This window comes from Simochromis diagramma, unplaced genomic scaffold (genome assembly GCF_900408965.1).
Source record: "Simochromis diagramma unplaced genomic scaffold, fSimDia1.1 OVJJ01000557.1, whole genome shotgun sequence".
NCBI classification, from domain to species: Eukaryota; Metazoa; Chordata; class Actinopteri; order Cichliformes; family Cichlidae; genus Simochromis; species Simochromis diagramma.
In genome coordinates, this window is record NW_024387156.1 from 3,375,140 (window position 1) to 3,400,860 (window position 25,721).

The 25,721-nt window shown below is 41.5% G+C and overlaps 1 protein-coding gene across 5 annotated transcripts in view; it reads left to right on the forward strand.

Annotated features, from left to right (window-relative positions):
- Positions 1-25,721, forward strand: part of LOC120744162 (phosphodiesterase 4D interacting protein) — an 88,056-nt gene that overhangs the window by 56,690 nt on the left and 5,645 nt on the right. For 3 of the 5 annotated variants that reach the window (XM_040048325.1, XM_040048323.1, XM_040048321.1), the window contains 31 exons: positions 984-1,121; positions 1,479-1,598; positions 1,745-1,837; positions 2,014-2,223; positions 2,341-2,499; positions 2,801-2,899; positions 3,096-3,233; positions 3,326-3,505; positions 3,610-3,804; positions 3,888-4,142; positions 4,292-4,457; positions 6,283-6,368; positions 6,506-6,675; positions 6,977-7,274; positions 7,421-7,601; positions 7,791-7,907; positions 8,554-9,007; positions 10,485-10,720; positions 10,872-10,917; positions 18,900-19,168; positions 19,449-19,586; positions 19,711-19,905; positions 20,938-21,222; positions 22,082-22,213; positions 22,418-22,537; positions 22,692-22,881; positions 23,028-23,152; positions 24,331-24,447; positions 24,579-24,683; positions 25,119-25,306; positions 25,587-25,718. In XM_040048325.1, the coding sequence (XP_039904259.1) occupies positions 984-1,121; positions 1,479-1,598; positions 1,745-1,837; positions 2,014-2,223; positions 2,341-2,499; positions 2,801-2,899; positions 3,096-3,233; positions 3,326-3,505; positions 3,610-3,804; positions 3,888-4,142; positions 4,292-4,457; positions 6,283-6,368; positions 6,506-6,675; positions 6,977-7,274; positions 7,421-7,601; positions 7,791-7,907; positions 8,554-9,007; positions 10,485-10,720; positions 10,872-10,917; positions 18,900-19,168; positions 19,449-19,586; positions 19,711-19,905; positions 20,938-21,222; positions 22,082-22,213; positions 22,418-22,537; positions 22,692-22,881; positions 23,028-23,152; positions 24,331-24,447; positions 24,579-24,683; positions 25,119-25,306; positions 25,587-25,718 (5,337 nt within the window). The remainder of the gene's footprint in view (positions 1-983; positions 1,122-1,478; positions 1,599-1,744; positions 1,838-2,013; positions 2,224-2,340; positions 2,500-2,800; positions 2,900-3,095; positions 3,234-3,325; positions 3,506-3,609; positions 3,805-3,887; positions 4,143-4,291; positions 4,458-6,282; positions 6,369-6,505; positions 6,676-6,976; positions 7,275-7,420; positions 7,602-7,790; positions 7,908-8,553; positions 9,008-10,484; positions 10,721-10,871; positions 10,918-18,899; positions 19,169-19,448; positions 19,587-19,710; positions 19,906-20,937; positions 21,223-22,081; positions 22,214-22,417; positions 22,538-22,691; positions 22,882-23,027; positions 23,153-24,330; positions 24,448-24,578; positions 24,684-25,118; positions 25,307-25,586; positions 25,719-25,721) is intronic. The other 2 variants (XM_040048320.1, XM_040048322.1) reach the window with 2 other exon arrangements.

The following is a 25,721-nucleotide window of genomic DNA, read 5'->3' on the forward strand; positions in this document are numbered from 1 at the left end:
TTTGTTATTTGATACTTGCTTACTACAATACATAATGTCCAAAGGCTCACAAATGGGGAATTCTGTTGTTAAATTCCTGACTACTGAGACCATGTTTGTGGGGGGAGGATCTGCTTCACATTTATTGAAAGGGCCTTGGAAAAGTATATTTTAGTGTATGTAGGATTTGATTAATGGTTTTGACCATAAATCAATGTTCAAATGTTCCCGACTGTTGTTTTAAAACACATTTCAGAAATGAACTGGGGATGACACAATTTCTAAGCCCCTACAAGTATCTTATTCTGCATTATGTTGCATATCAGATTATTTAATTCAATCAGACAACATAGTGATGTAAATATTAGCCCCATTCTAGTGTAATTCGTTAATATATAGAAAATGAAGCGATCGTTCCTCTGGTACAAATCCAGTTGGTTTACGCTTTCTTTCTTTTCACCACACTGTTGCTCTGGGACACAGCTGAAATGACTGTAGAAAAGGCTGCGCACAGAGCTAATGTGTCCGAGGGCTGAGTGACATCACATCATTACAGTCTCATAAAAACAAAAACAAGGAAGTCAACAAAATGCTGCTATGGCAACACCCACTTCCAGAGGAAGCCATCCGACACCAAGCTGACATCACTTTCCGCTTTCACTCCATCATCCACACGACAGCTGCAACAATAATAAAAGACTGTGTTTATCTGGAGGACTATAACTTTTAATCCTTGGTTAAGAAGCAAACTTTAAATTTAGGTTTGTCACAGCTCATAATAACCCACAAGTATACATTCGTAACATGTGATGCAAAGAAAAGCAGACTAATCAGACTGCTACTATAACGTTGTAATCAACAAATGTTAAGACTTAACAACTGTATTCGTGAATCATCAGTATTATGATAAAAATGTACTGTTTCATCTCCATACCTCATCATAATCTACTAACACATTCTCCTCACTGGCGAATCTGTCATGCTTCCTCCTGTCTCTTTTTCAGCGATTGATTGACAATCAGCAGGGTCAGCTCAGTTATTATGAGAGTGCTGCAGGTCAGTGTGTTGGCGAGCTGCAGAAGGCCCAGGATCAGGTGCGCTCACTACAGGCCAAGATCAGAGAGAGCGAGACGAGGAACCAGGTACAAAGACACCAGTCTCCAAAACTACCGCTTCATCTTCATTTTGCCTTCATATACTTTGAACTTGAAACATGACACTGTCAAAATATCCACTTGTACAGCTCTTAGGAGAGCTGAAGCCTATCCCTGCTAATATTTGGCCAATGGCAAGGCACACCCTGGACAGATCGCTGGTGTTTTGCAAGGCCAACACAGACAGACAGTCATTCACACTTACATTCATACATACAGCTAGTTTAGAATTGCTAATGAATCTAACATGCATGTCTTTGGACTGTGAGTGAAAACATACAAACACATGCCGTAATATATTCCAGATAATGTGGAATTTTGTTCTGGGTGTTTGTGTGTATGTAGAAGCTGCAGGAGCGTCTAGGTGAAATGGAGCTTGAGCTGCGATCGGCCCAAGAGGATGCCCAGCAACAGGAGAGAAATATCCAGAACCTCACTGATACTGTAAACTCCAAACAGGCAGAGGTACAGTAGTGATAAATAAGGCTTGATGGTAGATAAAGGAGGGAATTCAAAATCTGAGCATTGCAGAGAGAATGAAAGTAAGGTCAGAGGTGGATGTGCTGAAAACCCCACAGTTTCACACATGAATTGTGCCTTTGATTGTGCAGGTTGCAGAGCTGTACAGGGTGATTGAGGAGCAAAATAAGACACTGTGCTCACTCAAAGAGCTTGCCAACCGCAACCAGCTGCAGCAGCTGCAGGTTGATCCTCCACACAAAGCACAGTTCTGTTTTATTAATTACCAAGCTGCCTATCTAAAATAATTTTTCAGCATACAATAAAAACATGTTTCAGAGTTGAGTTGAGTTTCATTCCTGTTTGGTTCCTCACCTGCCCTTTATGGTTTTCTTTCTTCCCTGACTGGTTTTACTTGCAGGCGTCTGGTGCAGAGACTATTAGAGGTCAGGGTGAGGTCCTGGCTCTGCAGGCCTCTCTGTTCCAAGCTCAACTGGAGCTGCAGGCTGGACAGAGAGCCCAGTGTCAGGCAGTCAGGACTCAGGAGGACCTGAACCGGGCCCTGGAGAGACTAGAGAAAGAGCTGCAGGGGTCGCTGGAACACAAGAGGGAGACAGAGAGACACAACCAGGTGAGAAAATGACTTTTTTTTTTTTTAATGAGGGTGTTTTCGTCATTCTTCTTTTCTTTGTTTTAATTGCATCGTGGTTCTTTTCACTTTATCGTGTCGTGCATGCGCGACACTCAGGAGCTGCAGCTAGCTCTAGAAAAGGCTCGATCAGCTCTCCAGGAGAGAGAGGAGCAACTGAGAGAGGGTGAGCGAGAGAGACAGAGAGAAAAGGAGGAGAGAGAGAAGATCATCAGCGAGCTGAAGGCTTCCCTGAAGACCAAAGCACAGCTGGTGGAGGTTGGACACAATCAAACAGTCTGTAAACAGTAAACAAACCATCATGTTTGACGATAATAAATACAAACAGATCTCATTCTTGTCAATATTGTATAATAAACACAGAAGTGCACATGACTAATGCTTAAAATGCTCCGCATCTGAGCAAAGAACGACAAAACTAAAAGTAAGATGAGCTGCAGTTGCTCTCACAGCCCCTAGACGCTTTCTGAAAACTTCAGCTCCATTCAAGCTCTATTTTGTCTTTGTGGATAAGTAGGATTGTAATTACTCTGCAGTTGACGGTCTGTTTGCTGTCCAGCAGGACTGCTGTGAGTTCCTGGAGGATCCAACGGAGAAAAGAGACTCTGTGCTTCAGAAACTTCGCCAGCGTATAAAGGAGCGAGACAGAGCTCTGGAGGTAAACACAGCAGTACGCTCGCCAACACATGACAAAAGCCAAAACAATTAGACCAACACAACATGTCCTGTGAACTCCTTTATATCATGTTAATTGTTAGTAGTCAAAGATGGTTGAGTTTGTGGGTTTAGATTTTAAAACATGCCATTTTAGTTAGATGGAGGTTAAAACAACTTTATTTCCACAAACCCTGCAGAAAATAGTGGATGAGAAGTTCCGCTGCATGGAGGAGAAAGACGAGGAGACTCGTCGCCTGCAGCTGCTGCTCAGAGAAAAGGAGAGAGATCTAGAGAGACAGCGCTGCGTCCTGGCCAGCAATGAGGAGACCATCACTGTAAGAGGACACACAAAATAAACTCATCTTTTTTTCTTGGCAGTATGTTGCCTCATCTTGCTTCCTTATTGGAATGTTTGTGTCTGTATCAGAGCCTGGAAGTACTGCTGCGGGGTAAGGCTCTGGAGCTGGAGCAGGTGTGTGATGCCTGGAGGAACGTCCAGAGGCAGCAGCAGGAGAGTGAGGAGAGGCAGAGCTGCATCCTGAGAGAGAGAGATGCCATCATCAACCAGCTGCAGAAGGCACTGCACACTTGCACACAGGAGGCTCAGGTAGAGAGAGATCGGCAGGAAGAGTAACATATGTTCCTGCAGAGAAATATTCCCAGGATCGTGTTAACCAATAAGTATATTCTTGTTTCTTATCTCATCTGCAGGATCTGCGCTGCTCCTTGCTGGCTCAGATCCAGTCTGCTCCAGGTGATGTTCTGGAAGAGCTTAAGGTCCGGCTCCACCTCAAAGACCGCCTCTTCCAGGAAGTACTGGCTGACCGGACCCATCAAGCTCAGGAGCACCAGAAGGAAGTTCAGGATCTCCTCAGAAGCATCAACAGCAGAGACCAGTATATTAAGGTAGTGCAGATAAAGCATGTGAAATCCGAGAGTGAAAAGAAAAGGTTGAATATACAGAAAACCTGACAACACTCTCCCTCCAGGACTCTGCAGTCCGCCTGAGTGAGGTCATAACTGAGCAAAAGTCAAGACTCCAGGAACTTCGCAAACAGCTGAGCTCAGGTTTTGGATCACAGCCTGACTTTGGAGCAGACTTGGCTTTGGAGCTTCAGGCAGTGCAGGAGGAGCTTTTTCTGGCTCTAAGGAGGGAGAAGGAGAGTCAAGAACTTACCAGGAGTCAGACTGCAAGGCTAGACTCCCTCAACAGGACTCTGCATGTGAAGGAGGAGATCATCAGGGTTAGTGTGTGAGAATACAGAAGGTATCTGTGGAGTATAGTAGAACCTCTTGTCTAATAAGCTGATAGTGTGTGTATGTTGCCTATGCTTGTATGTATATACATGTCATGAGTTCTATGCGTGTGAGTTCATGTTTGTTTGTGCTGCAGGATTTTCAGAGGCAGATGGTGGATCCTTCAGGGCTCCCTCTGGTGGAAAGACTGACCCAGGAGGTCCAGGAGCTGCGGGAGAGACTGGGTCAGGAGGATAGCCCTCCAATGAGAGGCCCTGTCCTAGGCCGTGACCGGCCTAACAGCAGGCAGCCTGACTTTGGAGGTGGGCACCAGAGAAGCATGGGACAGTATCTGTAACAGCAGCACTTCTAGCACTGGGGAGCGGTGACTGTAGAATGGCTTACTGCACTGTGGTGATGGGATATGTACCATAAATCTATCAGCTGAAACTCTTTGGTATGAAAATACTAACATGGAAAGTAGATGAAAGCGGACGGATGGATATTGATCTGAGCTTGTAGCGTCCCAAAAAAGAACATCTTGTTTAATAACTTTATAAATGTTGTAGTGCGGTTATTGTGATTTTGCACAATTAGTGCTGCTTCTTTTGCGTGTAAATGATAGCAAGGCATTTTATTTTTAATTTTTTGAATAACACATCATCATTATGATTATAACTGCAAATATTGTGGTAGTGTGCGCTTCAGAATGTAACCTTTATATGATGGTGTTTGTGTGCCTTTGCATGTTTTTTGCAGCAAGTTTGAGATTTCTGTATACTTAACTCAAGTCACATGCTGTCTGAAGATCATGGAAATCTGAGCACATTCCACATTGTCTTTAGTACAGTGACTGTGTATATTTAGTTTGTATGTTTGCTTCTGTGCATTCCAACAACTATTGGTCCAGTTGCTCTGTTGCTGTTGTTGTGAAATTAACGAATGTCACACTAGAACACAGTAAGTATGAAGTATCAAACTGAATAATATATGTGTGTCTGCACAGACACCACGAGAAGCCGCATTTGTTGCATTGTAGGCATTTCTGCACCTTTTTCCTTGAATTTTTACCCGTCCAGAGCCAAACACCCTTCAAAGTGGTTTGTAATAAATAATAAACATACTGTACCTGATTAATGCCTTTGTGATTTCAGAGGTTTCAGATTATTCTACTTTAGTACTTGCGAAAGCTGAAATTCTCCTTTTTTTCCTTCTTTAATGTGCAATGTTCAGTATTAACTCACGTAAAACACACAGTGGCACAAGCACACGGTCCACCTTTCAGAGGAAAATCTCTCCTTCATTCCCCCTCACTGAGTGAAAATGTGTCAGACTGAAACATCTGATTAATATGCATAAATGTCATAATTTGAAATTTAGCATATAGAGATTAAGTTGATGCCAAGGTCACATTTATTTATCTTTAATTTTTTTAATTCATTATTTGTCAAGAAATAATAGACATAAACATCAATCACATAAGAGGAACCTGCCCCTGTATCTGATCTGGATACTAGTAAATTTGCATACTGATACCTTAATATATAATTGTTTACTTGTATCTGCAAATACAGACATTGTGGTAATGCTAGTAATCATTACTGGTGAGGTAAATACAGATTTCTTCCATTATTTTAATTCAATATTAAAATGAATAATTACTTTTTACCAGTCTTCATAACAGTAACTCATCTTAAACATAGACTGTGAGGCAGTCCTGCCTTAGCTCTTTGTCAGCTACCACTTTATTTCCAAGGCTCAGAACACTCAACATCCTGTCATCTTCAGGGATTTTTAAGCCTTCTCCATCCGTCCTTTAAATCTTTCTCGCTGGTTTTAAATTCTGGATTAAACTCTATATGACTATCCCTGTGATCCCATTTTAGGGCTTAAGTGTAATCCCCTTTAAACTACAGCAGAGTGCAATAAACAAGAAAATCAAACTCATACAGCCTAACACTCAGACTGTTAGACAAGGCTGTGCTACAAATTACCAGCATGATTCTGAGGGTGAATAATATTAGAAGAATTGAGCAAGTGATGGTCTCACACTCAGTTGTAAAACTTCTGAAATGCTTAAAACTGAAGTAAAAGAAAAAGCAGATTGATCTTCTTCTGATTTGGTTGTCTTTGGTCTGCTTCCTGCAGAGCTGAGCGCTGAGGATGATGTTGAGGCTGATGATTTGAACACTGAATACACTGAAAGCATCGACGAAGAAGAGATCGACACCAAGGTATGAGAGCAACCTTCAGCTGTTATTGTTCATCTTGCTTGTACAGATAAATCCTGCAGAATAAATATTATGCACAATGTACTGTTTCTAATCATTTGATCAGAATTATTGATTCATTTACTTCTGCGTGTGTACAGAGTTCTTCTGAAGGTCCAGAGAAGAATCTGTCCCACGGCATGCTGCTTGAAAGTCAGGGGCTAATCAAAGTCAAGCAGCTGGTGGAGCAGAAGAGGCTGGTTGAGAGAGAGCTGGGAGAGCTGAAGGCTCAGCTGGAGAAAGCAGGATTCTCTTCAGTATCACAGATGAGGTCATTTTTTGAGATTTTAAACTCCAAATTAGTCTGTTTTGTCTCTAGTAGTGTAACGGTTAATGCATATGATTCCAGCTGAAGACACAAATCGCCGTTGGAGTTAATCAGGAAGGGCATCTGGTGTAAACTCTGTCAAATCAAAGCCTGTGGAGCTACACATAGCGACACCTTGTGGCAAAGCTGAAATTAGCTTACTATTTTCTGACAACACTAATCTATTCTTGGCCACTAGAGGACAGTAGAGTCTATCTATATAGCTATTTATCTATTTATTTATTGTAACCTCCCTCTGTTACAGGAAAGCTCTGTTCAGCTTGCAGGTAGAGAATGAAGAAGTAAAGCGTCATCTGAATGGAGGGTTGGAGTGTGCCAGTGAACAGAGTGATGAGCAAAATGCACTGGATGGTGAAGACAAGGATGAAAATGAGTTGGATGTGACCATAGAAGAAGAGGAGGAGGAGGAAAACTCTGAACTGTGGGATGCCTGGGAAGGAGAGCTTTGCCTGTCCCAGGCCAAGAGCCAGAGCAATGATGAACAAAGGAAAAGGAGAGCCAGCAGACATCAGACGTTGCCACTGGACTCTAAATCGTCACAGGTGGGAGGATCCTAAATATACTATTATTGCACCATTCTGTAAGGTGTGGTGTAAATTAAAAACAAGAAAGTATCAATTTAAAAGCCACACTTGGTGTTTAAAAATGTTTTTGACAGTCACGATCTTTCCCCCCTGTCTGTAACCAGTACAATGACCTGGGTGGCGAGCTGTTCGCAGATTCACAACAGGCCACTGCGTCCTCTGCAGTTTGTGAGAAGGCAGTTCATCTGCAGCAGAAAAGCAAAGAGCTGCAGGAGAGGCTAATGGTTTCTGAGGCCACAGTGCAGGCTCAGGCCGAGCAGCTCAAAGACTACAGGGACTTGCTCAGTGAGTGGACACAAACTTCACACTTATCCTTTTAACAAATGTGGCGGTGATACTAAATTTGTGATGTCAATAATAAGATAAGACCTCAAAATGGTCCAAAAAATGCTATGAAGTTGACGAGGATAGTAGATCCAGCAGTGTCAAACATAATGAAATAAAGCTTCTTCTTCTTCTTCTGTATCCCTGCAGCAGAGACAGCAGTGCAGCAGGACAGTAAACAGATCCAGGTAGACCTCCAGGATCTGGGCTATGAGACCTGCGGCCGCAGTGAAAATGAAGCTGAGAGAGAAGACACCAGCAGCCCCGGTGTGTATTATTATCACCATATAAAAGACTCTGTGGTTCTTTGAGACCCTTAGTTTTGAATTTTATATCAGTAATGTCATTCAATTCTGATTAATGTTTTATTAAGAGTTTTTTCTAATCATACAATGTCTGTAAATATCCTGAAATTTATCTCGTTAGTGTTATTTGTCGGGGTATCATAGAAACAGCAGAGGGCAGCCAAGTGCAGCCTTTGTGCCAAACAGTAGCCTTCTCTTCACGGTCCAGTGCATTCTACTCAGCACTGTTTGCATTCCCAGCTTAAAAGCTCGATGGTTAGTCAAAACTTTGACCTGAAGCCTTGGCCTGTAAAATGAGAGTTCCTGTCTGCTCTGTTATACTGTGGTTTGGTTTTCATTGACCCCTTAGAGGGAAATCAAATCAATAGAAGCTACTCTGAGTGATTGCCATGAATGTTTTTGAGAGCCAGAGTTGTATTTGGATGAAAGGGTAGTCTGCTACTAGGTTTTATACACATATCTCATAATTTTAAAGTACCCCAGACTATGGGCCTTAAGATGACATTAACTGATGTTACTGATGCTTTGTTTTTTCAATCATATATTTCAGTGTCACTCACAGGAAACAGAGTCTGAATCTGATGAACACATTGTATGTTTCCTGACAGAGTTTGATGACCTAGAAATGTGTACGTCTCTGGAATGCGGTTCCCAATGGTGGCCTGCCAGCAGCAATGACAAAACCACCACCCAGAGCTCCGGTTATGGTAACGAGGCCTCCTCTCTCCAGCACCTTGTTAAGGACCTCCGCTCACAGCTATCCCGCTCCCAGGGAGTGATCTCCGGGCTCCAGAGCCGCCTCCGTTCCCTCTCTACCTCTAGTGAATATGGTCCTTCGATACCCCACAAGGTCAACTGGTCCATCCAGGCATCAGCTTCACAGAGCCAGGCAGAGGATAATGAGGGCTGGCAGTCATCTAAGGGAGGTCAACTACGTTCACCCCATCACCCAGACAAGGACCTAGAGAGGCTTGCGTCTCGTGTGGATGCACTGGAGGACCAGCTGATGAAAGGTGGAAAGAAGGCTGCGGCAGAGGATGGAGTGTCTGCCACCTTGCCAGGGTAAGAAAGACGTTGCGATGCAGTTTTTTGTTTGTTTTGCTTTTTTTCTAACTCTTTTCTTTGTTGGTGGGGTGGGATAGCAGTTTCTTTTGTTTCCAGTTCAACACAATGAGTGTTTGTGCCAACACCAAGAACATAAACCAGATCAATATAAACAGATTATTTGACAGTTCAAGAGTGGCTGCTTTTTTACCCTAAATAGTGCCAGGAAGAGTCTGCTTCTGCAGAACCTCAGACAACGCCAAGCTGTCGTAGTCCAAAAATGTAAAATTCCGGAAATTCCTGAGGCATAGAGATCAAGCCTGTTGTCAGACAAAGAACCAGTGCCCATCACCAATTTCAGTCGTTTGTTGGAGAAGAATAGGAATATCTTCATTAAAAAGCTACAAGCTTGCAAATCTGACTTGGTTAAATCAAACTTTTACTATTGTTGTCAAATATAGGTAAATTTCAGTAATTCAGTCTTTTACTGATTATTTTCCTTCTGAATGCCATTAATAAAATCCTTCATCTGATAATGATGAATTGAATAAAGCGCTTTATACAGCATTCCTCTACATTTTTTAAAATTTCTATCCACAGCTATGCTCAGCCTGTCCTGTACATGTAATGGTATTACATTTTAAAATGTTAATAGCTTAATGCTCATTATAGCTTTATTATAGCAAATATATTAAAATTGTATCTATTGGTAACTTTATGGTGAAATAAACCAGGAAAATAATTTTTAAAAGACACTACAAAAAATCATAATATGGACTCGCTGGGGTCGGGGGTGGGGGGGTGGGGGGGGTTGATTGACAGAAATTGCCTAAAATGAGCAAAAACCCATTTAAACAGTGCTTGTCAGTATCAAGCTTTAGTAATCAAGTGTAACCACAGATGCTTTTATGTAAACTCGGCAGCCTGACAGTGAGGGGATTAACTAACACGAGGTTGGGAACATGCTGCCCCATTTGCCATTTATGAATAAACTGTGTGGCTTCAGTGAAGCTTCAGTTCCAACACTGTGACACTGACTCAGGTAAAATATATAGAGAAATCTTTCCCCCATAGGAAGTAAGTCCAAAGAAATTAGGAGCAGGTGTGAGCAACGGGCATGAGCATATCAGGATAACTTTGGGTTCTGAAAGATTGAATAATTACATCTTTAATGACTTTTAAGAAGAACTGTAGATTTACAGTTGGAAAGGTCTCTTGGAGCTGTTTGTAAACAACTGCATAGTTCAAGATCTTCATTTCAAATAGTACAAGTAAAAGTTGTTTAGATGCGTCACCACTTTGCAAAGATCTGGAAGAAGAACCAAACTGTCATCCTCAGATGAGAGGAAATAACATCAACGACACTGCCTTAAAGTGAGGCGAGTTTCACCATGGAATGACACAGCGCCAAACAATAAAAGAAGCAAAAAAGTTTTCAGGTATTATTTTACACATTGTCAGGTGTGCTACGTTATTCTTTCTTTTCATTGTGCAGAAAATTCGACACACTGATCCAGGCTCAGGCCAAAGAACTGTCTCACCTCCGCCAGCGGCTACGAGAGGGTCAGGGTGTGTGCAGCATCCTCACCCAGCACCTGGGAGACACAACCAAGGCGTTTGAGGAGCTGCTGAGAGCCAACGACATCGACTACTACATGGGCCAGAGCTTCAGGGATCAGTTAGCTCAGAGCAGTGCTCTGGCACAGAGAGTTAATGCCAAATTTGGTGGAAGTGAGTCTGTTTTTGTTGTTTCATTGTACAGCCTTAAAATCAGACCAGATGCGAAGTCTCAGAAAGTACAAACGACACCATGGATTTCTCATGAGCAGGGAGTGCAGATAACAGTTAATGATATTGATGCTCTTTCTTTGTTTTCAAACAGGAGATTGTTCCGAAAACCCAGATAAGACAGAGCTACTTGCCATCCGGTCAGTCCTACAGCTTTGTGTGTGTGTGTGTGTGTGTGTGTGTGTGTGTGTGTGTGTGTGTGTGTGTGTCTGCGTGTAAAAATTAATTATATTCCACTATCAGATTTTCACTTCACAATTATTGTGATCCAAAATAACTAAGCTATAATTACATAACAATGAAATATCTATAGAAATCGCAGCTTGTTCCATTAACATTACAGGAGAATGTAGGACAATACTAAAATATGAAATCTAAAATAACTACATACTTTCCTGTTTAAGCAGACAAGCTTAATTATAAGAAGTTGCATTTCTTTCTGACATGAAATGAAATATAAATCCATGCCATCACAGTTAGTAGCTGTTCTGTGTATTAAAATAGAGTTATACATTTATAATGCTCAATGGTGAGTTTAACTCAAGTTCCTTGTATTTAAGACCAGTCTAAGCTGTTATAAGAACTAATCGATAGCTACATATTTCTGAGTTGGGGAGGGTCAGCAAAACCATGTATTTCTGTGTTTACTGGGGGAAAAAACTAAGATTTTAAAAGCTGAACATTCCACTTCCTCTCGGCAGCCTTGTTCATTTTCTTGTCCTTTTTTTTCTTACAATCTATGTCAAGTCTGACTTCCTGCTGCAATTCAGTTCAATTCAGTTTTATTTATACAACACCAAATCACAACAGTCGACTGAAGGCACTTAATATTGTAAGGTAGACCCTACAATAATAAAACAGTGAAAACCCCAGCAATCATATGAACCCTTATGAGCAAACACTTTGGCGACAGTGGGAAGGAAAAACTCCCTTTTAACCTCCAGCAGAACCAGGCTCAGGGAGGGGCGGGGCCATCTGTCACTACTGGTTGGGGTGAGAGAAGGAAGACAGGATAGAAGACATGCTGTGGAAGAGAGACAGAGGTTAATAACAAGTACGATTCAGTGCAGAGAGGTCTGTTAACACATAGTGAGTGAGAAAGGTAACTGAAGAAGAAATACTCAATGCATCATGGGAATCCCCCGGCAGCCTATGTCTATTGCAGCATAACTAAGGGAGGATTCAGGGTCACCTGGTCCAGCCCTAACTATATGCTTTAGCAAAAAGGAAAGTTTTAAGCCTAATCTTAAAAGTAGAGATAGTGTCTGTCTCCCGAATCCAAACTGGAAGCTGGTTCCACAGAAGAGGGGCCTGAAAACTGAAGGCTCTCCCTCCCATTCTACTTTTAAATACTCTAGGAACAACAAGTAGTTCTGCAGTGCGAGAGCGAAGTGCTCTAATAGGGTGATATGGTACTACAAGGTCATTCAGATAAGATGGGGCCTGATTATTTAAGACCTTGTATGTGAGGAGCAGGATTTTGAATTCAATTCTGGATTTAACAGGAAGCCAATGAAGGGAAGCCAAAACAGGAGAAATATGCTCTCTCTTTCTAGTCCCTGTCAGTACTCTTGCTGCAGCATTTTGGATCAACTGAAGGCTTTTCAGCGAGTTTTTAGGACATCCTGATAATAATAAATTACAGTCGTCCAGCCTAGAAGTAATAAATGCATGAACTAGTTTTTCAGCGTCACTCTGAGACAGGATATTTCTAATTTTAGAGATGTTGCGCAAATGGAAGAAAGCAGTCTTACATATTTGTTTAATATGTGCATTGAAGGACATGTCCTGGTCAGAAATTACCCCAATATTCCTCACAGTGTTACTGGAGGCCAAGGTAATGCCATCCAGAATCTGGTTACTGGCCTTAATTTGACACAGTGCTGCTGATCAAATGTCCAGCTTTTAAAATCTTAGTTTCTCTTTAATAATCCTCAAGCACAAGTGTAAATCGTTAATATTTCTTCAGCAGAAAGCTGTTTAGTTTAAAGAATTTGTAACACACAGGCACCTGATTAGTGTGTTCAATGCCATTTAATGTATCATCACAGCTTTATGATGAAAGAACATAGTTTTACAAGGCTCCATTAAGCAAAAGCTATAAGCACAGATTTTGGCAGCTCATTTCTTTTGCTTGAGCAATGAATGTCCTGGATGTTCAATCACTTGTAACACAACATTGAATTTTGTTTCATAACACAGCTCTTCGATTTTCATGCATGAGTGAGAAGAAAAGAATCACATGGCTGCCCGAGAGGTCAAAAGCACAGACTGTAAATCTGTCACAAAAATACTTAATGCTCATTAAAAAGTACGAACAGTTACATGAATTTCAGTCAATTACCGTAAACACACTAAAACGCTGGCTTGGTCCTTAGAGCTCCACCACTGCTGTTGGATAAAAGTGAGCGCTGGGTCAAATCTCGAAAAACAAACAGTGCTATATGAATAATTAGAGCTCGTCCTCAGAGAGACGTAAACAGGGGGAGGCCTGCAGTAATCTGCCAGCGTGTTATTCCAGCACAGATGGTTGACCAGATGTGAAGGAGAATCAGCGAGTGTGTTTTCTGTGGCAGAAATTTAGCCTTCCCTCTGGTTACGAGTGTACATACAGTGTGTATGGGGTTGCACTGAACTGTTGAACGGTGTGCTCAGTTATGTGTGTCAGCTTGTAAATGCATGAATAATCAGATAGATTTCTTTATATCAAGAAAAACAGGTGAGATGTGTGAAAATTGTGTTGTTTACCACTGATTTTGTTTCTTTGAAAGTAGCACAATGCCTCAGGGATCCAGAACCCTCGTCATAGAATGTGCAATAAACACAGAATAAATTACAGTATCTATTTTAGCTACTAAAGTACGATTATGTTTAAACACGCAAAGTTTCAGGCATTTTTGCTAAAATGCAGTCTAAAAAAACACTAATTGCCTGATGACTATTTAGCGTTTTAAATGGATCTGTATGTGCAAATACTGACCTACACAGTTTTTAACAGAACAACACAGAAAAACTCAAACCAATTATATTTACCATCCCTGAACCAACATGACAATCCTGTACAAGTTGGTTGTCTTTAAAAACATTGTCCATGTTAGCTGGAAGGGAGCGTTATGTTGTGTTTATTTAAAACCACTTTCACTCAAAATACAGCACTTTTTTTTTTTTTACAGTGTTAAACTCATATTAGAAAATGAATTTCCTGCCAGGCTGTCAGGTTCCACCAATTTATAGGCGTTGACACTAGTACATATTTTGCATGGTCTTATGCACATGGCTGCTGTAAGTTGTTAAAGTGTAACCACAGGTAATAAGAACTTACACTTGGGGTTGTTTTTCTGACAACAGTATCTACATAACATGGACAGCAGGCCAAATGTACAGTACATGACATGAGTGACTGCACTGATAGCGTAATACTGCTTAGGCTTTTTGCTGCATTTGGCTCAGGGCATGCCCTCTAATCAGGTTAAGTTATTAAGACCTCAAATGGGGACAGAAATAGGTCAAGAGGAGCTAAACACACAGACACACACGTGCGCACGCGCGTACACACACACACACACACACACACACACAGAGGGAGTGAGCGAGAAAGAGAGAAAACGTGAGCGATGAAGCCCGTCAGAGAGAGCGTCACTTTGCTTCAGTGTATCAGGAGCAGCGCGTGGCACTATGCATCCAGCAGAGCACCGATTTCTGTTATGTAAGATTTACTCACCAGAAACCTGGATTTTTTTGTGTTTATGGACAGAAGGCTGGGCATAAGGGATTTTTCTTTCAACCTGAAGCTTTTTAAGTGGAGGATACTTGTTATATTCTGAAACCTTGAAAAGAAAACAATTTTCATTTTGTGATTGCATTTTTGCAGCTAAGATGATGCTTACATGTTTTTATGGATAGATTGGTGTGGCTAGAAAACATATCAGCAAGCAGAAGAAAGAAGGAGCAGTGCTTTGTGGGTGATCTTTCATTCAGCTGTTTTTTTTTTCTGATGGTTGCTGGAGCATGAACATATAAGCCCTCAGGATCTGGACTTTGATTTAGATGCATAGCTCTGTTTCCTTCTTACTCTTTCGTCACTACATCTCTGCCTCAGGCCTGCTGCTGCTGCAGCTGTGCGTTTGCTGGTGGAGGGAAAGACTGTGTCAAGAGCAGCAACAAGAGGCTTTCTTTTCAGGGAATTATTCAAGCGGTCGTGAACCTCGGAGCAACAACATCAGAAAAGGAAAAGTATACAGAGCTGTGGAGAGTAGAATTTCCTCAGGGAGTGGAGTAATTTATCTGTTTCCACTTTTAAACCTTTACATTTCTGCTGATCTTCTTATCTTCTTCTTTTTCAATTATCCCTGATTTCAATTTGTTGATCACACCCACAACCCTCTCTGGGAAGCCCAAACCTAATGAGGATTTTCTGTGCTTTTCACCTTATCACCCGCGCACTCTGTCGTCTCTCCTGCTGTGTTATGCCCTACCTGTGTAATATACCTTCTGTCACACACGTTTTGGGAATCTCTGCATCTATGCCAGTGAACCATTCTCCGTTACCTCTGGAGACCCAGCAGAGAAGAACAAACTGCAGCAGAGTTCAATAGAAACGGTGCAGACAGAGGAGGCATGGTCGCTCACCCAGGTGGAGGGTGTTAGGAGCGGAGGGTGACTGAGGGTGGGTGATGGCTCCTCTGTGGAAAGTCATGCTGTCTAAAAGCAGCCCACTGTACAGAGACTCTCTGTTCTCTTTCTCCCTGTGGGAGTGGAAAGCTCAGGAGAGAGAGCTGTTGCTGCTGAAGAAACACACCGACAGGGAGAGGAGAGCAATGCTCACACAGCTCGACAAGTAAGACAGCACAAAAAAAGAAACATGTTATCAATTTGAAACAGTATAACAAGCTTCTGTTATTTCAGTTACAGTCATGTTTATGCATTAACTATATGAGCAAAGCATCTAGTTTGTTTAGAGTGAGGGAAACTGGCAGACTAGTGCTATCATAAGAGATCAATTTGTTGTTCTGAGTGTTTGCCTTCATCCTCTGATGAATGTGCCCTTCACACTCACCAAATCTAATCCCAGATGATTGTTGTTGATGGTTGTTGACCAGCGTGTTAGAGTTCTTCCATTCTTTCATTAGAGTTCAGCAGGCTTGGACAATCAGTGCTAAGATGGACCGAGGCTGTTCTAGCAGCTCTAGTCTTCCAGCACCTTACTAATCCACTTGGTTGGCTATTTCTTGAATTCGTCTGTAGTTTACCAAAGGCAAAAAGGAACTTCAAAAAGGGTAACTTGTGGTTTTTGTAAAGTAATATTCATAATCTACACTGCTCAAAAAAAGTAAAATAATAATTTTCAATCAGAGTATAGCATCAAGTCAGTAAAACGTCTTGGATATTGTTTTGGTCAGTTATGTAGGAGAAGGTGTTGTTATTCAGTTTCAGTTGTTTTGGTGTTAATTAAATTAATAACATCTGTGTAGGACTCTGGCATTTTTTCCCTCCTTATCCATCTTCTTTCACTAGTTTCACATTTGGATAGAGTCACGGGGGTGGCCTGACGTCCACTAGTGAGCTCTGAGCACCATGGAGCCTGGTTTCCATTTGCCATAGAATACAGAATTGGCAAGTCCACCACTAGGACCCTGTGTTTTTCAAATATGACAGCATGTTCACCCTGAGCACATGTGAGAGATATTGGTGGTAGGTCAGTGATGGTCTGGAAAGACACATCATTGGAGGGACACGCAGACCTCTACAGGCTGGACATCAGCACCCTGACTGCCATTAGGTATCGGCCCTGCAGGTTTTATTTTTCTGGTACAGGCATAGATGTGTAGTGCTGTGAAAAAATATTTGCCCCCTTTACAAAGGGCAGCTTTTAAATGATTCATCCTTAGCAGGGTTGCTGGGAGCTGGAGCCTATCCCAGCTAACATAGGGCAAGAGGCAGGGTACACCCTGGACAGATCATGGTCTGTTGCAAGGCATTCAAAGCTATTTGCAATTTAGAACGACCAGCTAATCTAACCCCATTAATTGCATGTCTTTGGACTGTGGGGGGAAGCCAAAATACCCGGAGAGTACCTACAGAAATACAAAGAACATATAAACTCCACACAGAAAGGCAGAGTTGAACTCAGGAACTTCTTTCTGTGAGGCAATTGCTAATCGCTGTGCCACCATGCTGCCCAGTTGATGATTTCATTTATTAAATGGAAAAAGCTATGCAAACCTAAATGGAACCATGTGGGAAAGTAGCTGCACCCTGGAGCCCTCCAAAACCTTCCATCCATCCATCCTTTTAACCAACCTCCATCCATCACCATTACACCACAGTGTTTTCTTAATGGTGTGGCATTCTTTTTATGAAATGCTGTGTTTGTCATGATTACATTAATACCAAACCCAATGAACAGTGTCAGACGAAGGGCAAACGTTTGCTTATATAGTTCAGGATCAGCGAGGGTGTGTGAGCTGGAGTTTCATTCAACATCAGCGGTGAGAAAGGGTCCGTGAACAGGTAGACGTAGCATTAGCTGATGTTGACAGATTGGGTTCCAGAAATGAGGAGTCGAGCACAGTGGAGGGTGGAGAGTTTCGCGGGAGTGAGTCGGAAGGAGGCGAGCAGAAGGAGTGAAGCCATCTGTGAGCAGGAAGGTCCTTGTGGCTGAACAGGCAAATCGTTCTGACAAGTGACCATGAGGTGCAGTTAGAGATGAGACTTGATACCAATTCAGCAATTACAATTCCATCATTGATATCATTTATCCATTCGATTCCTTATCGATTCAATTATTGGTTCTCAGTTGGTTCCACTTTGAGAGTCACCACCAAGTAGCGAAGCAGCATATCAAAGACATTACATTTGTGCAAATTAATTGCATGCTGTGTGGTTAAATGCTTGTGCATGAGGTATTTCCCCTCTTTTTTGAGATCGTACTGCTGCTTAAGTAAAGGCAAAGCGTCTGACAGTATGCAGTCTTGATGGATAATGGGTTGCAGGCAGAGCCCAAGAGAGTAGCTCAGCCCAAAGGTGATGGTTACTAGTGTTGTATCCAAAGTCCAACTTGTCGATAGAATCTCTTTTCCGTAAGTCTTGAGGCTCATCAAGATGCAAATATGAGATGAGCCTTTGTGTTCTTTTTGGTCAGCAGTTGTTTTCCTTGGAACGCTCGCATGAATGCCATTTTTGCAGAGCCTCTGTTGAATTGTGAACCTGACCTTCCTCCATTCCTGAGCCAGGTCAGGCCTGCAGTTCTTTAGATATTGTTCTGGGTTATTTTGTGACTTCCTGGATGTTCCATCAATGCATTTTATGGGAAGCTCACCATTGTTCCAACTTTATCCATTTGTGGAGCACCATGGGTCTGAGTTCCAAAGCTGTAGAAATGACTTCCTAACCCTCACAAGACTGATAGATGTCAATGACTTTGTTACTTCACTTTGTCACAAAGGTTCTGTTGAAATTATTTCTTCATTCACTGGGTGTAGCAGTAATCAGGCCTGAGTGTGGCTAGTGAAATTGAACATAGCTTTCCAAAAAATGTGTGTGTGACTTGTTTAATGTCAGTCTAGATTCTTACACATTTGATCTGATGCAGTGTCATGTATGTGTTAGTCACTAAGAGGCTTCCCCAAAGCAACACGATGCAGTCAGCAAAGCCTTTTGTGAGAAGAGCAGGCAGGTGACTCACACACCTGGTACAGCACTACTTAATAATACTTATCCTTTAAGTCACATGGACACAGCTCATGCAGCTACTACTCTCAGATTCCTCAGCACACAGAAATCAGGGTTCAGTACTTTAAAACATTTTGCCTTTCATTTTAAATTGTGCGTGTGTTTCTCTTTGTGTGTCTGTGTGTGGGAAAGCAGGGGGGGGGGGGCTATAAATGCTTTTATGGTTTTATGATGATTTAATAGATTGTTATCTGCACATCATTTGTGGCCTAATAATTAGGGAGAATTACATTTTAGCTATATCTGACACGATAAATGTATTGTGCATTGACCACGGTAAATAAAGTGTGTGTGTGTGTGTGTGTGTGTGTGTGTGTGTGTGTGTGTGTGTGTGTGTGTGTGTGTGTGTGTGTGTGTGTGTGTGTGTGTGCATGCGCGCACGTGCCTACAGCCTCAGTAAAGAGCTGCAGCAGAAGGACAAGGTCATTGAGTCTCTCCGTGCCAGACTAAACCAGCATCAGCAGCACCATCATCCTCATCGTTCTGACACACCCTGCAGCGGTCATGCCCTCTCTGATACCACCGACCAATCAGATCGCATCTCTTATGTGTCCGATGAGCATGGATCCACAATTGAGGACCTGGAGTTGAGCTCTGATGTTGATGCTGCAAGTGAGCTTGGTCAGGATGAATCACGGATTTCTGCCAAAGTGAGCACAGGTACGAGTGTTTTTTTTTTGTGTTTTTTTTTAACCAACACAGTCCAGAGGGAATTCCAATTATGAATATTTGTGTAATTCCATGCAAATGTTACTCATGTGTGAGGAAATTGCAATTGATGATCTGTTTCCAGCAGAGCATTAACCATCATTTTAATGCTCTTCAGAACAAAAGGAGCGAGTCCCGCACTGCAGTTTTGCCATTTGACCTTTGCAGTATCAACTCTTTATCATAAAATGCATAGAATCAGTGTTTTGCAGTGTATGTCTTTTCTTTCCAGATTGTCACCATGGAACAGTGTCACGCCATCCATCTATCCCTCCATCTATCACCTCATCTCACAGAACCCAGTCCTGTCATAGCTGCTCCAGCATGCAATCCACCAGCTCCCAACACACAGGCATGCAGAGTCAGACAGGTAGGAAGGACGCCAGAAAATGTCCTTCAGCTCATGTAGATAGGAACTGCTACTTGCTGTATCTTTCTTTATTCTTTGCTTTTTTGTGTCTGTCTATCATATTTACCTTCCCCTTTTCTCCCAGCTCCTGTCTCAGTTTTCAGCCCTACTTCCTTTCACACTTCCCCCACTTCCTCCACCCAGAAGACACGCTTGCCCTTCCATCCTCGCCCTTCCAACCTGCGAACCCGTTGCCAAAGCAGTGGGGGTATGGGTTTCTCCCTGACTGAGGTGCACCAGGAGCTGCAGATGTTACAAAGGCAGCTGGCAGACAAAGGCAGTGCGTCATGTCTGTGCATGCTTTTGTGTTTGACCCACTTTAAACTTAACAAATTCAATGGAGTGTGCAACCAAGAACTGATTCCTTCCAGAAACAATCCTTTGAATTTCTTTTCAAAATTAAGCAGCTGCTGGTGAAATAAAATGGATTTAGTCTGCCTAAGAGTAACGATTACTCAATAATTGTTGAATGCTTCAGAAGTCTGAATCATTAGAAATGATTCAGACTTCTACGGGGGATCTTTTTGGACCCTATGACATAACCTACATAAGATGGCGATGTCATTGGCCGCATTTATGCTTGTGCTGGTGCATTATATGGTAATTAGTGCCCCATAAAATACTGGGGCATGATGCAAATGAATTACTTTGTATTGTTTACTTTCTAAAAGATATGTGGGGGATTTGTTAGATCAGCTAAAGGCTGATTTTATGATCTGATTTGGTTGCAGATCCTGAATTTTTGACATTTTGTGTGTCTTAATAAAGAGCATCACATAATTAGAGCACATAACTTTGATAGCAACAGCCATCTACATTACATTTAGTTGTACTCTACTAATTTCTTGATCATCTGTTGCCTCTGAATTGTACACTATAATAAAAGTTATAAGATGGCTTCTTGTAGTTAAGCAGAGAGGGAGCTGACCAGCTTTAGTAATTCATTTCTCCCCAACTGCCTTTGTCTTTCTTCTCACTGTCATCCCTTTGCCTTTATCTTTAACACACTGTACTTTCTTACTCATTAAGCAACTGTTCTGCGCTTGATGTTTAATGAAGCCAGAGCCTCCAGCTGGAGAGGGATTTGCTGTGATCTTAAAACACCGATGGGCATTAGAGCTTTCAGAAAGCCCCAACCAGACACATTTCATTTGGCTGATTAACAAACTTGCTCCCGATGTCAGGAGAAATCCCTTCATCTTGCTCTTGGTCTCTCTAAGACACACACACAAAGCAGACCATGTATTTACGCAATATATAAGCTATCCGCTTTTCCTTTACTTGTTTCCTTAAATCTTCTCATCCTCTGCAGGGTTTTCTACTCCTCAAGCCAAACCGCTTCAGGGTTTCCCATTTGTCTACCAGCGGCCGGACTCCTTTGACTTACTGCCTCTCTCCTACCAAGGATTCCAACCTTCTCCTTTCAGCAGTGCTGCTAGCAACAGTAGTCTGGATGCCAGCTTGACAATGAAAGCTGGGGCTAGCCTCCTGGAGAGCAGTGCATTGTGGGATGTGAGCTATGGAAATCGAGCAGTGAGAACTGGAGCTGACCTGTCATCAGGATCCTCGGGGTACCAGTCAGGCAACAGTCACACAGGTAAAGCTTTAATGTGCCCGATGATTTCTCTGATTTCTGGGTGTTTATGTTAAAAATGTTTAGAAAATTGTTCAATGTTTTGTATGTACAAGTTCCCTACTGACACTAGTGCCTGGGTATGCTTATGTAATATCAGTTTTTAGCAAACTTGTGTAGTAAATTAGTCTAAACTGTATTTCCTCAGCTGAGGCATTAAAAGCACATTTTTATTCTTATTTTCTTATAGCCTTAAAAGAAATACCAAAAAAAACAAAACAAGAATTGCATAACACTGAGCTGAAATTAGTTTGGAATATTTGTTTGCAAAATGGTCAAAGATGAGATGTTATAGGTTTGTAATAAGTTTTAAAAACTCCAGAATTTTCAGATGAATATAATAAAAGCTCAGCTTCTGAATTATTCTTTCATTCTGCTGATGTATTACGAATAAAGCAATCAATACATCAGGCTGTGAATGCACCTTCAGGCAACTTTTGTTGTAGCACTATAAATAAAATCAAATTGATCTGAAACATATTAAATGTTTTGTGAGCACTGTGTTGCAAATGATCTCAAATTTTAAATCATGTATAAGAAGTTTTATTTTATTGAACATGGATTTAATATGCAATGACATTTGAAAGGGTTTAGTTAAACACACATCCAGACATGTTTGGAATTAAAATACTAAAAAATAGCCAGTGCATGAAAAACAAACCAAAAAACAAAAATATGGTTATTGTCTCCTGTTAAGCCAGCTGTGAGTGATCAGTCGCTGTTTTTGACAATAAATGATCTTTTTCTTGCCTTACTAGTTTATTAGGTGAGCGTGATTGGTGATTTCACAACAGACACTCACTCTGCGCTTTGTCTGCTACAGGTTCAGACCTGATGAAGGAGCACTTGAGGGAAATCAGGAGTCTGAGGCAGAGACTGGAGGACTCCATCCACACCAACGACCGTCTCCGACAACAGCTGGAGGAGAAACTGGCCCGAACCACCACTGAGAAAGGTAACAGAGACAAACGAACACACTGTTCGTGTTATCTGCAGGGCTCAAAGTTTTGAAAAGCATTGAATTTAGTTCTAACAAAATATGTTATCGAAATTTTATTGCTTTAAATTGAATTTACAAAGATGTTTTTTTTTCTGTCATTATTTATAATTTATTATTTATTTATTATTTTTCACTCCTCTGTCTCTATCTCCTCCAAAGGTGCTCCTACCAATATTTACATCCAGGGACTGGAATCAGTCAACCAGCTTGCCAGTGAGATTAGACTTCTAAAAGAGGAAAATGTTAGTCTACAAAATCAGCTGAAGCAGGTTACCAAAGGTACAGTTTAATGTTTACTACCATGTCATAAGCTCAAGAGTCATTATTTATATTATTTATTCAGAATGTGAGTCTTAAATGTCCCTGCCTGAAATCAGACAAAAAAATTCAAAATCAAAATATCCACTCTGCTCTGTTGTTATGTATCATGCAGAGAGCACTAAGGAGGCAGAGCAGCTGAGGGAGGTGGCGCTCCAGGAGCGTTCCAGGGTGAAGGAGGTGGAGCTAGAGGCTGAGAAGTGGGCAGAGCAAACCAGGAAGCTCCAAACTGAGGCTGAAGCTCAGAGTCAGGAGATGTTACACCTGAAACAAGACAGACTGAGGAACCAGGAAACCGTCAACAGGTAGTCTGTTTGTTTCTGTCATTGGAATACTTGGAGTCTAACACTTTTTAGACATTTTAGTGGGACTATTTTGAAGGAAACACATATCTTAAAGAAATCATAGGTAATAAATAACATGATTTCATGCATTTTATGAAATACCTCAGGCTCCAGCATGAGTTGACTGTTCTCCGGCAGCAGCTTTGTGAGAGCCGCAGTTTGGTCCATTCTCTTCAGTGTGAGCTGCAGGTGTATCGCAAAAAGGGGAGAGTCACCACAAATGCGCCCACTGGTAAGAATCAACACACAGTCGCCTGTTCAGATCAGTGAGCGGCTTTAACTCGATGTAGTGAAGAAAAGCATCCATCCATCCATCCATCCATCCATCCATTTGTCTTTACTGAATTCAGAGACATTGTGGTCCTGGAGTCTATCATAGCAGTCAAGACGCAAGATACACCATGGACATGTGGCCAATTTATCGCAGGGCAGGAAAATGAGTAATGCAAAATTTCTCTAAGTATTCTAGAAGTAATATTTTTAATTCTAAACATGGTGCACACACAAAACTGTGCTTAAACGGTGCATAGAAACACGCACGTATCGAGAATTCATCAGTATTTTCCTACATGAATTTTTTTTAATACTTTATAAACAAATTTAAAACTTCCCCAGACCACATGTATACCAGTCTGTCTTATGTTTTAAACTTATTTTGGCAATTAGTTTGTTTTCCAGAACAATGTAAAAAAAAAATCATAGAGTTAAATAACAATAAAGAATTTAAATGTAACGTACAACATAAACGATTGAGTGAAAAAGTGTATGTTCAAGCTTTAGCTAATATACCTAACACTAAATGCTTAGCATAATAAAGCTGCATTTACTAAAAAGACTTGCATATTGGCTGGATGTCATCAATGGCATTCATTTCTTACCAGTTTGCTACTTCCCAGTGGGCTGGAGGCTCTCCATCTCCTCCACCTGCTTCCTTCTTATGCTATCTTATTTTTCTTCACATCATCTCTGATGTCAAACCTTTTCACTTTATATCACAGAATATTTTGTCATACAGCATTCAAAAATAAAAGTAGAAAAACATTGCACATGTTTCATTAATCAGACCAAAAATTTTGCATGCACACTTATTTTGTTTGGATAATTTTGCCTATATTAGTGAATGAACCCCACTGGCATCAATCACTATTTTCTAGGTGGGTATTTTTTCTATGAGCTGCCATTCGTAAAAGACGGCTGCTGGAATTATGTTTCTGTTTAGGAATGCAGTCATATGAAAACTGGTCCATGTGTGTGTTTTTTGAACTTAAAAATGTATTCCTTGTTAAAATCATCTAATGTGTCACTTTTCTAAAGTTACAATGAGGACCTGCTTCTTTTCTCAATCCCACGCTCCCACACAGATTGTCTACTTTCTTTGTTAATCACCAGTATTTGTGTGTTCTCTAACAGGTCAAGGCAGTGACAGCACAACAGTCTTTGATCCCAAAGACCTGCACATTCAGCTGGAGCAGCAGCTGAGCAGAGAAGCTGACACGCAGCCTCAAGCCAGGAGGCAGCTCTTCAGCGGTCAGTATATCTGAAACACCTAGACTGTTTCTGAAAATCCTGACAAATGTGGCAGATCATAGCATTACAATTACAAAAATGTTTTAACAAGGAAACTTTAAATCAGTACTGATGGGAATCTGTCTCCACAGATAGCGTTCCCTCTCCACCTGTGAGAGACACTGGACTTTTCAGTCCTTCCTCTCCTTTGCATGCTAAGCAGAAACACACAGAAGAAACTGGAGCAACTGATCAGGGTGAGAGATTTCAAGCAGCACTTGCACTGTGACTATGCAATCCTACCCATAATAGTCATAACTTTAAGCATGAAAACATTATTCTGCAAGCTTTGTTCAGGTATCCCTCAGTGTGAATAATTTTACATGAAACCAGAAACTATTAGCAGTTGGCTATGGGGAACAATATCTCTGAGCAAAAAAGGAAATAACAGTAACCACGTATGTTTGAGTCCACATCCACAATTCTTTCAAATAATAACTCCTTGCTTCATGTCACTGATAATGTGTGGTTATTGCACATCCTCCTGGCTTAAGCCTGGCTTAAGTTTGAACCTGTAACTTTAGGCATTTAAAGGTTCTTTTTTATGTGGGATTTCTGTACTCTTAAATCAAATAAGTGAATCCATAGAGAGAAGACTGCACTGGACACAGTTCTTTCGTTTTCCTTTCCAGCAGGCTCAACCCTGCATGGACATCGCACAGATGGCTGTTTTTATAACTGTCATGGCCGCCATGCAGTGGGCCACATTGATGACTTCAAAGTTCTGCAGCAGCACATCCTCCAGGGAAGTGCACTCCTCCTTAAGATGGAGACTGCTCTTTATTCTCTGAGCACCTCACAGGAGTTCTCCTTTCATCAGGTAAGAGCTCAAATCTCTTTTTATTCAATATAACTTGAGATTCATTTACTAAATTATGGTCCTCATTAAAGTCCAGAGCTGATAAGATAAAAATTATTAGTGCCTTGTAATAGGGGGTGGTCTCTGGAATGTGCTGTCAGGTCTGTAAATAACTTTTCTCATAACAGAAGCGACGCGAACAAGTGCCGCAGCCCTGGCAAAAACCTCTCATACATAAATAGAAATAAATATATTCAGAATTAATGCACATTATACTGACTTCATGCATTTTGTGTTCCAGCTTTCAGACTGGGGTTCTGTTCAGAAGCTGCTGCTGGACACTAAAACTCTGCGGCAGATACTGGATGAGGCTGAGTCTCTGCTTCGCGTGTTCTGGAGAGCAGCTCTGCCCAAATCTGAGGAAGTCCAACAGGTC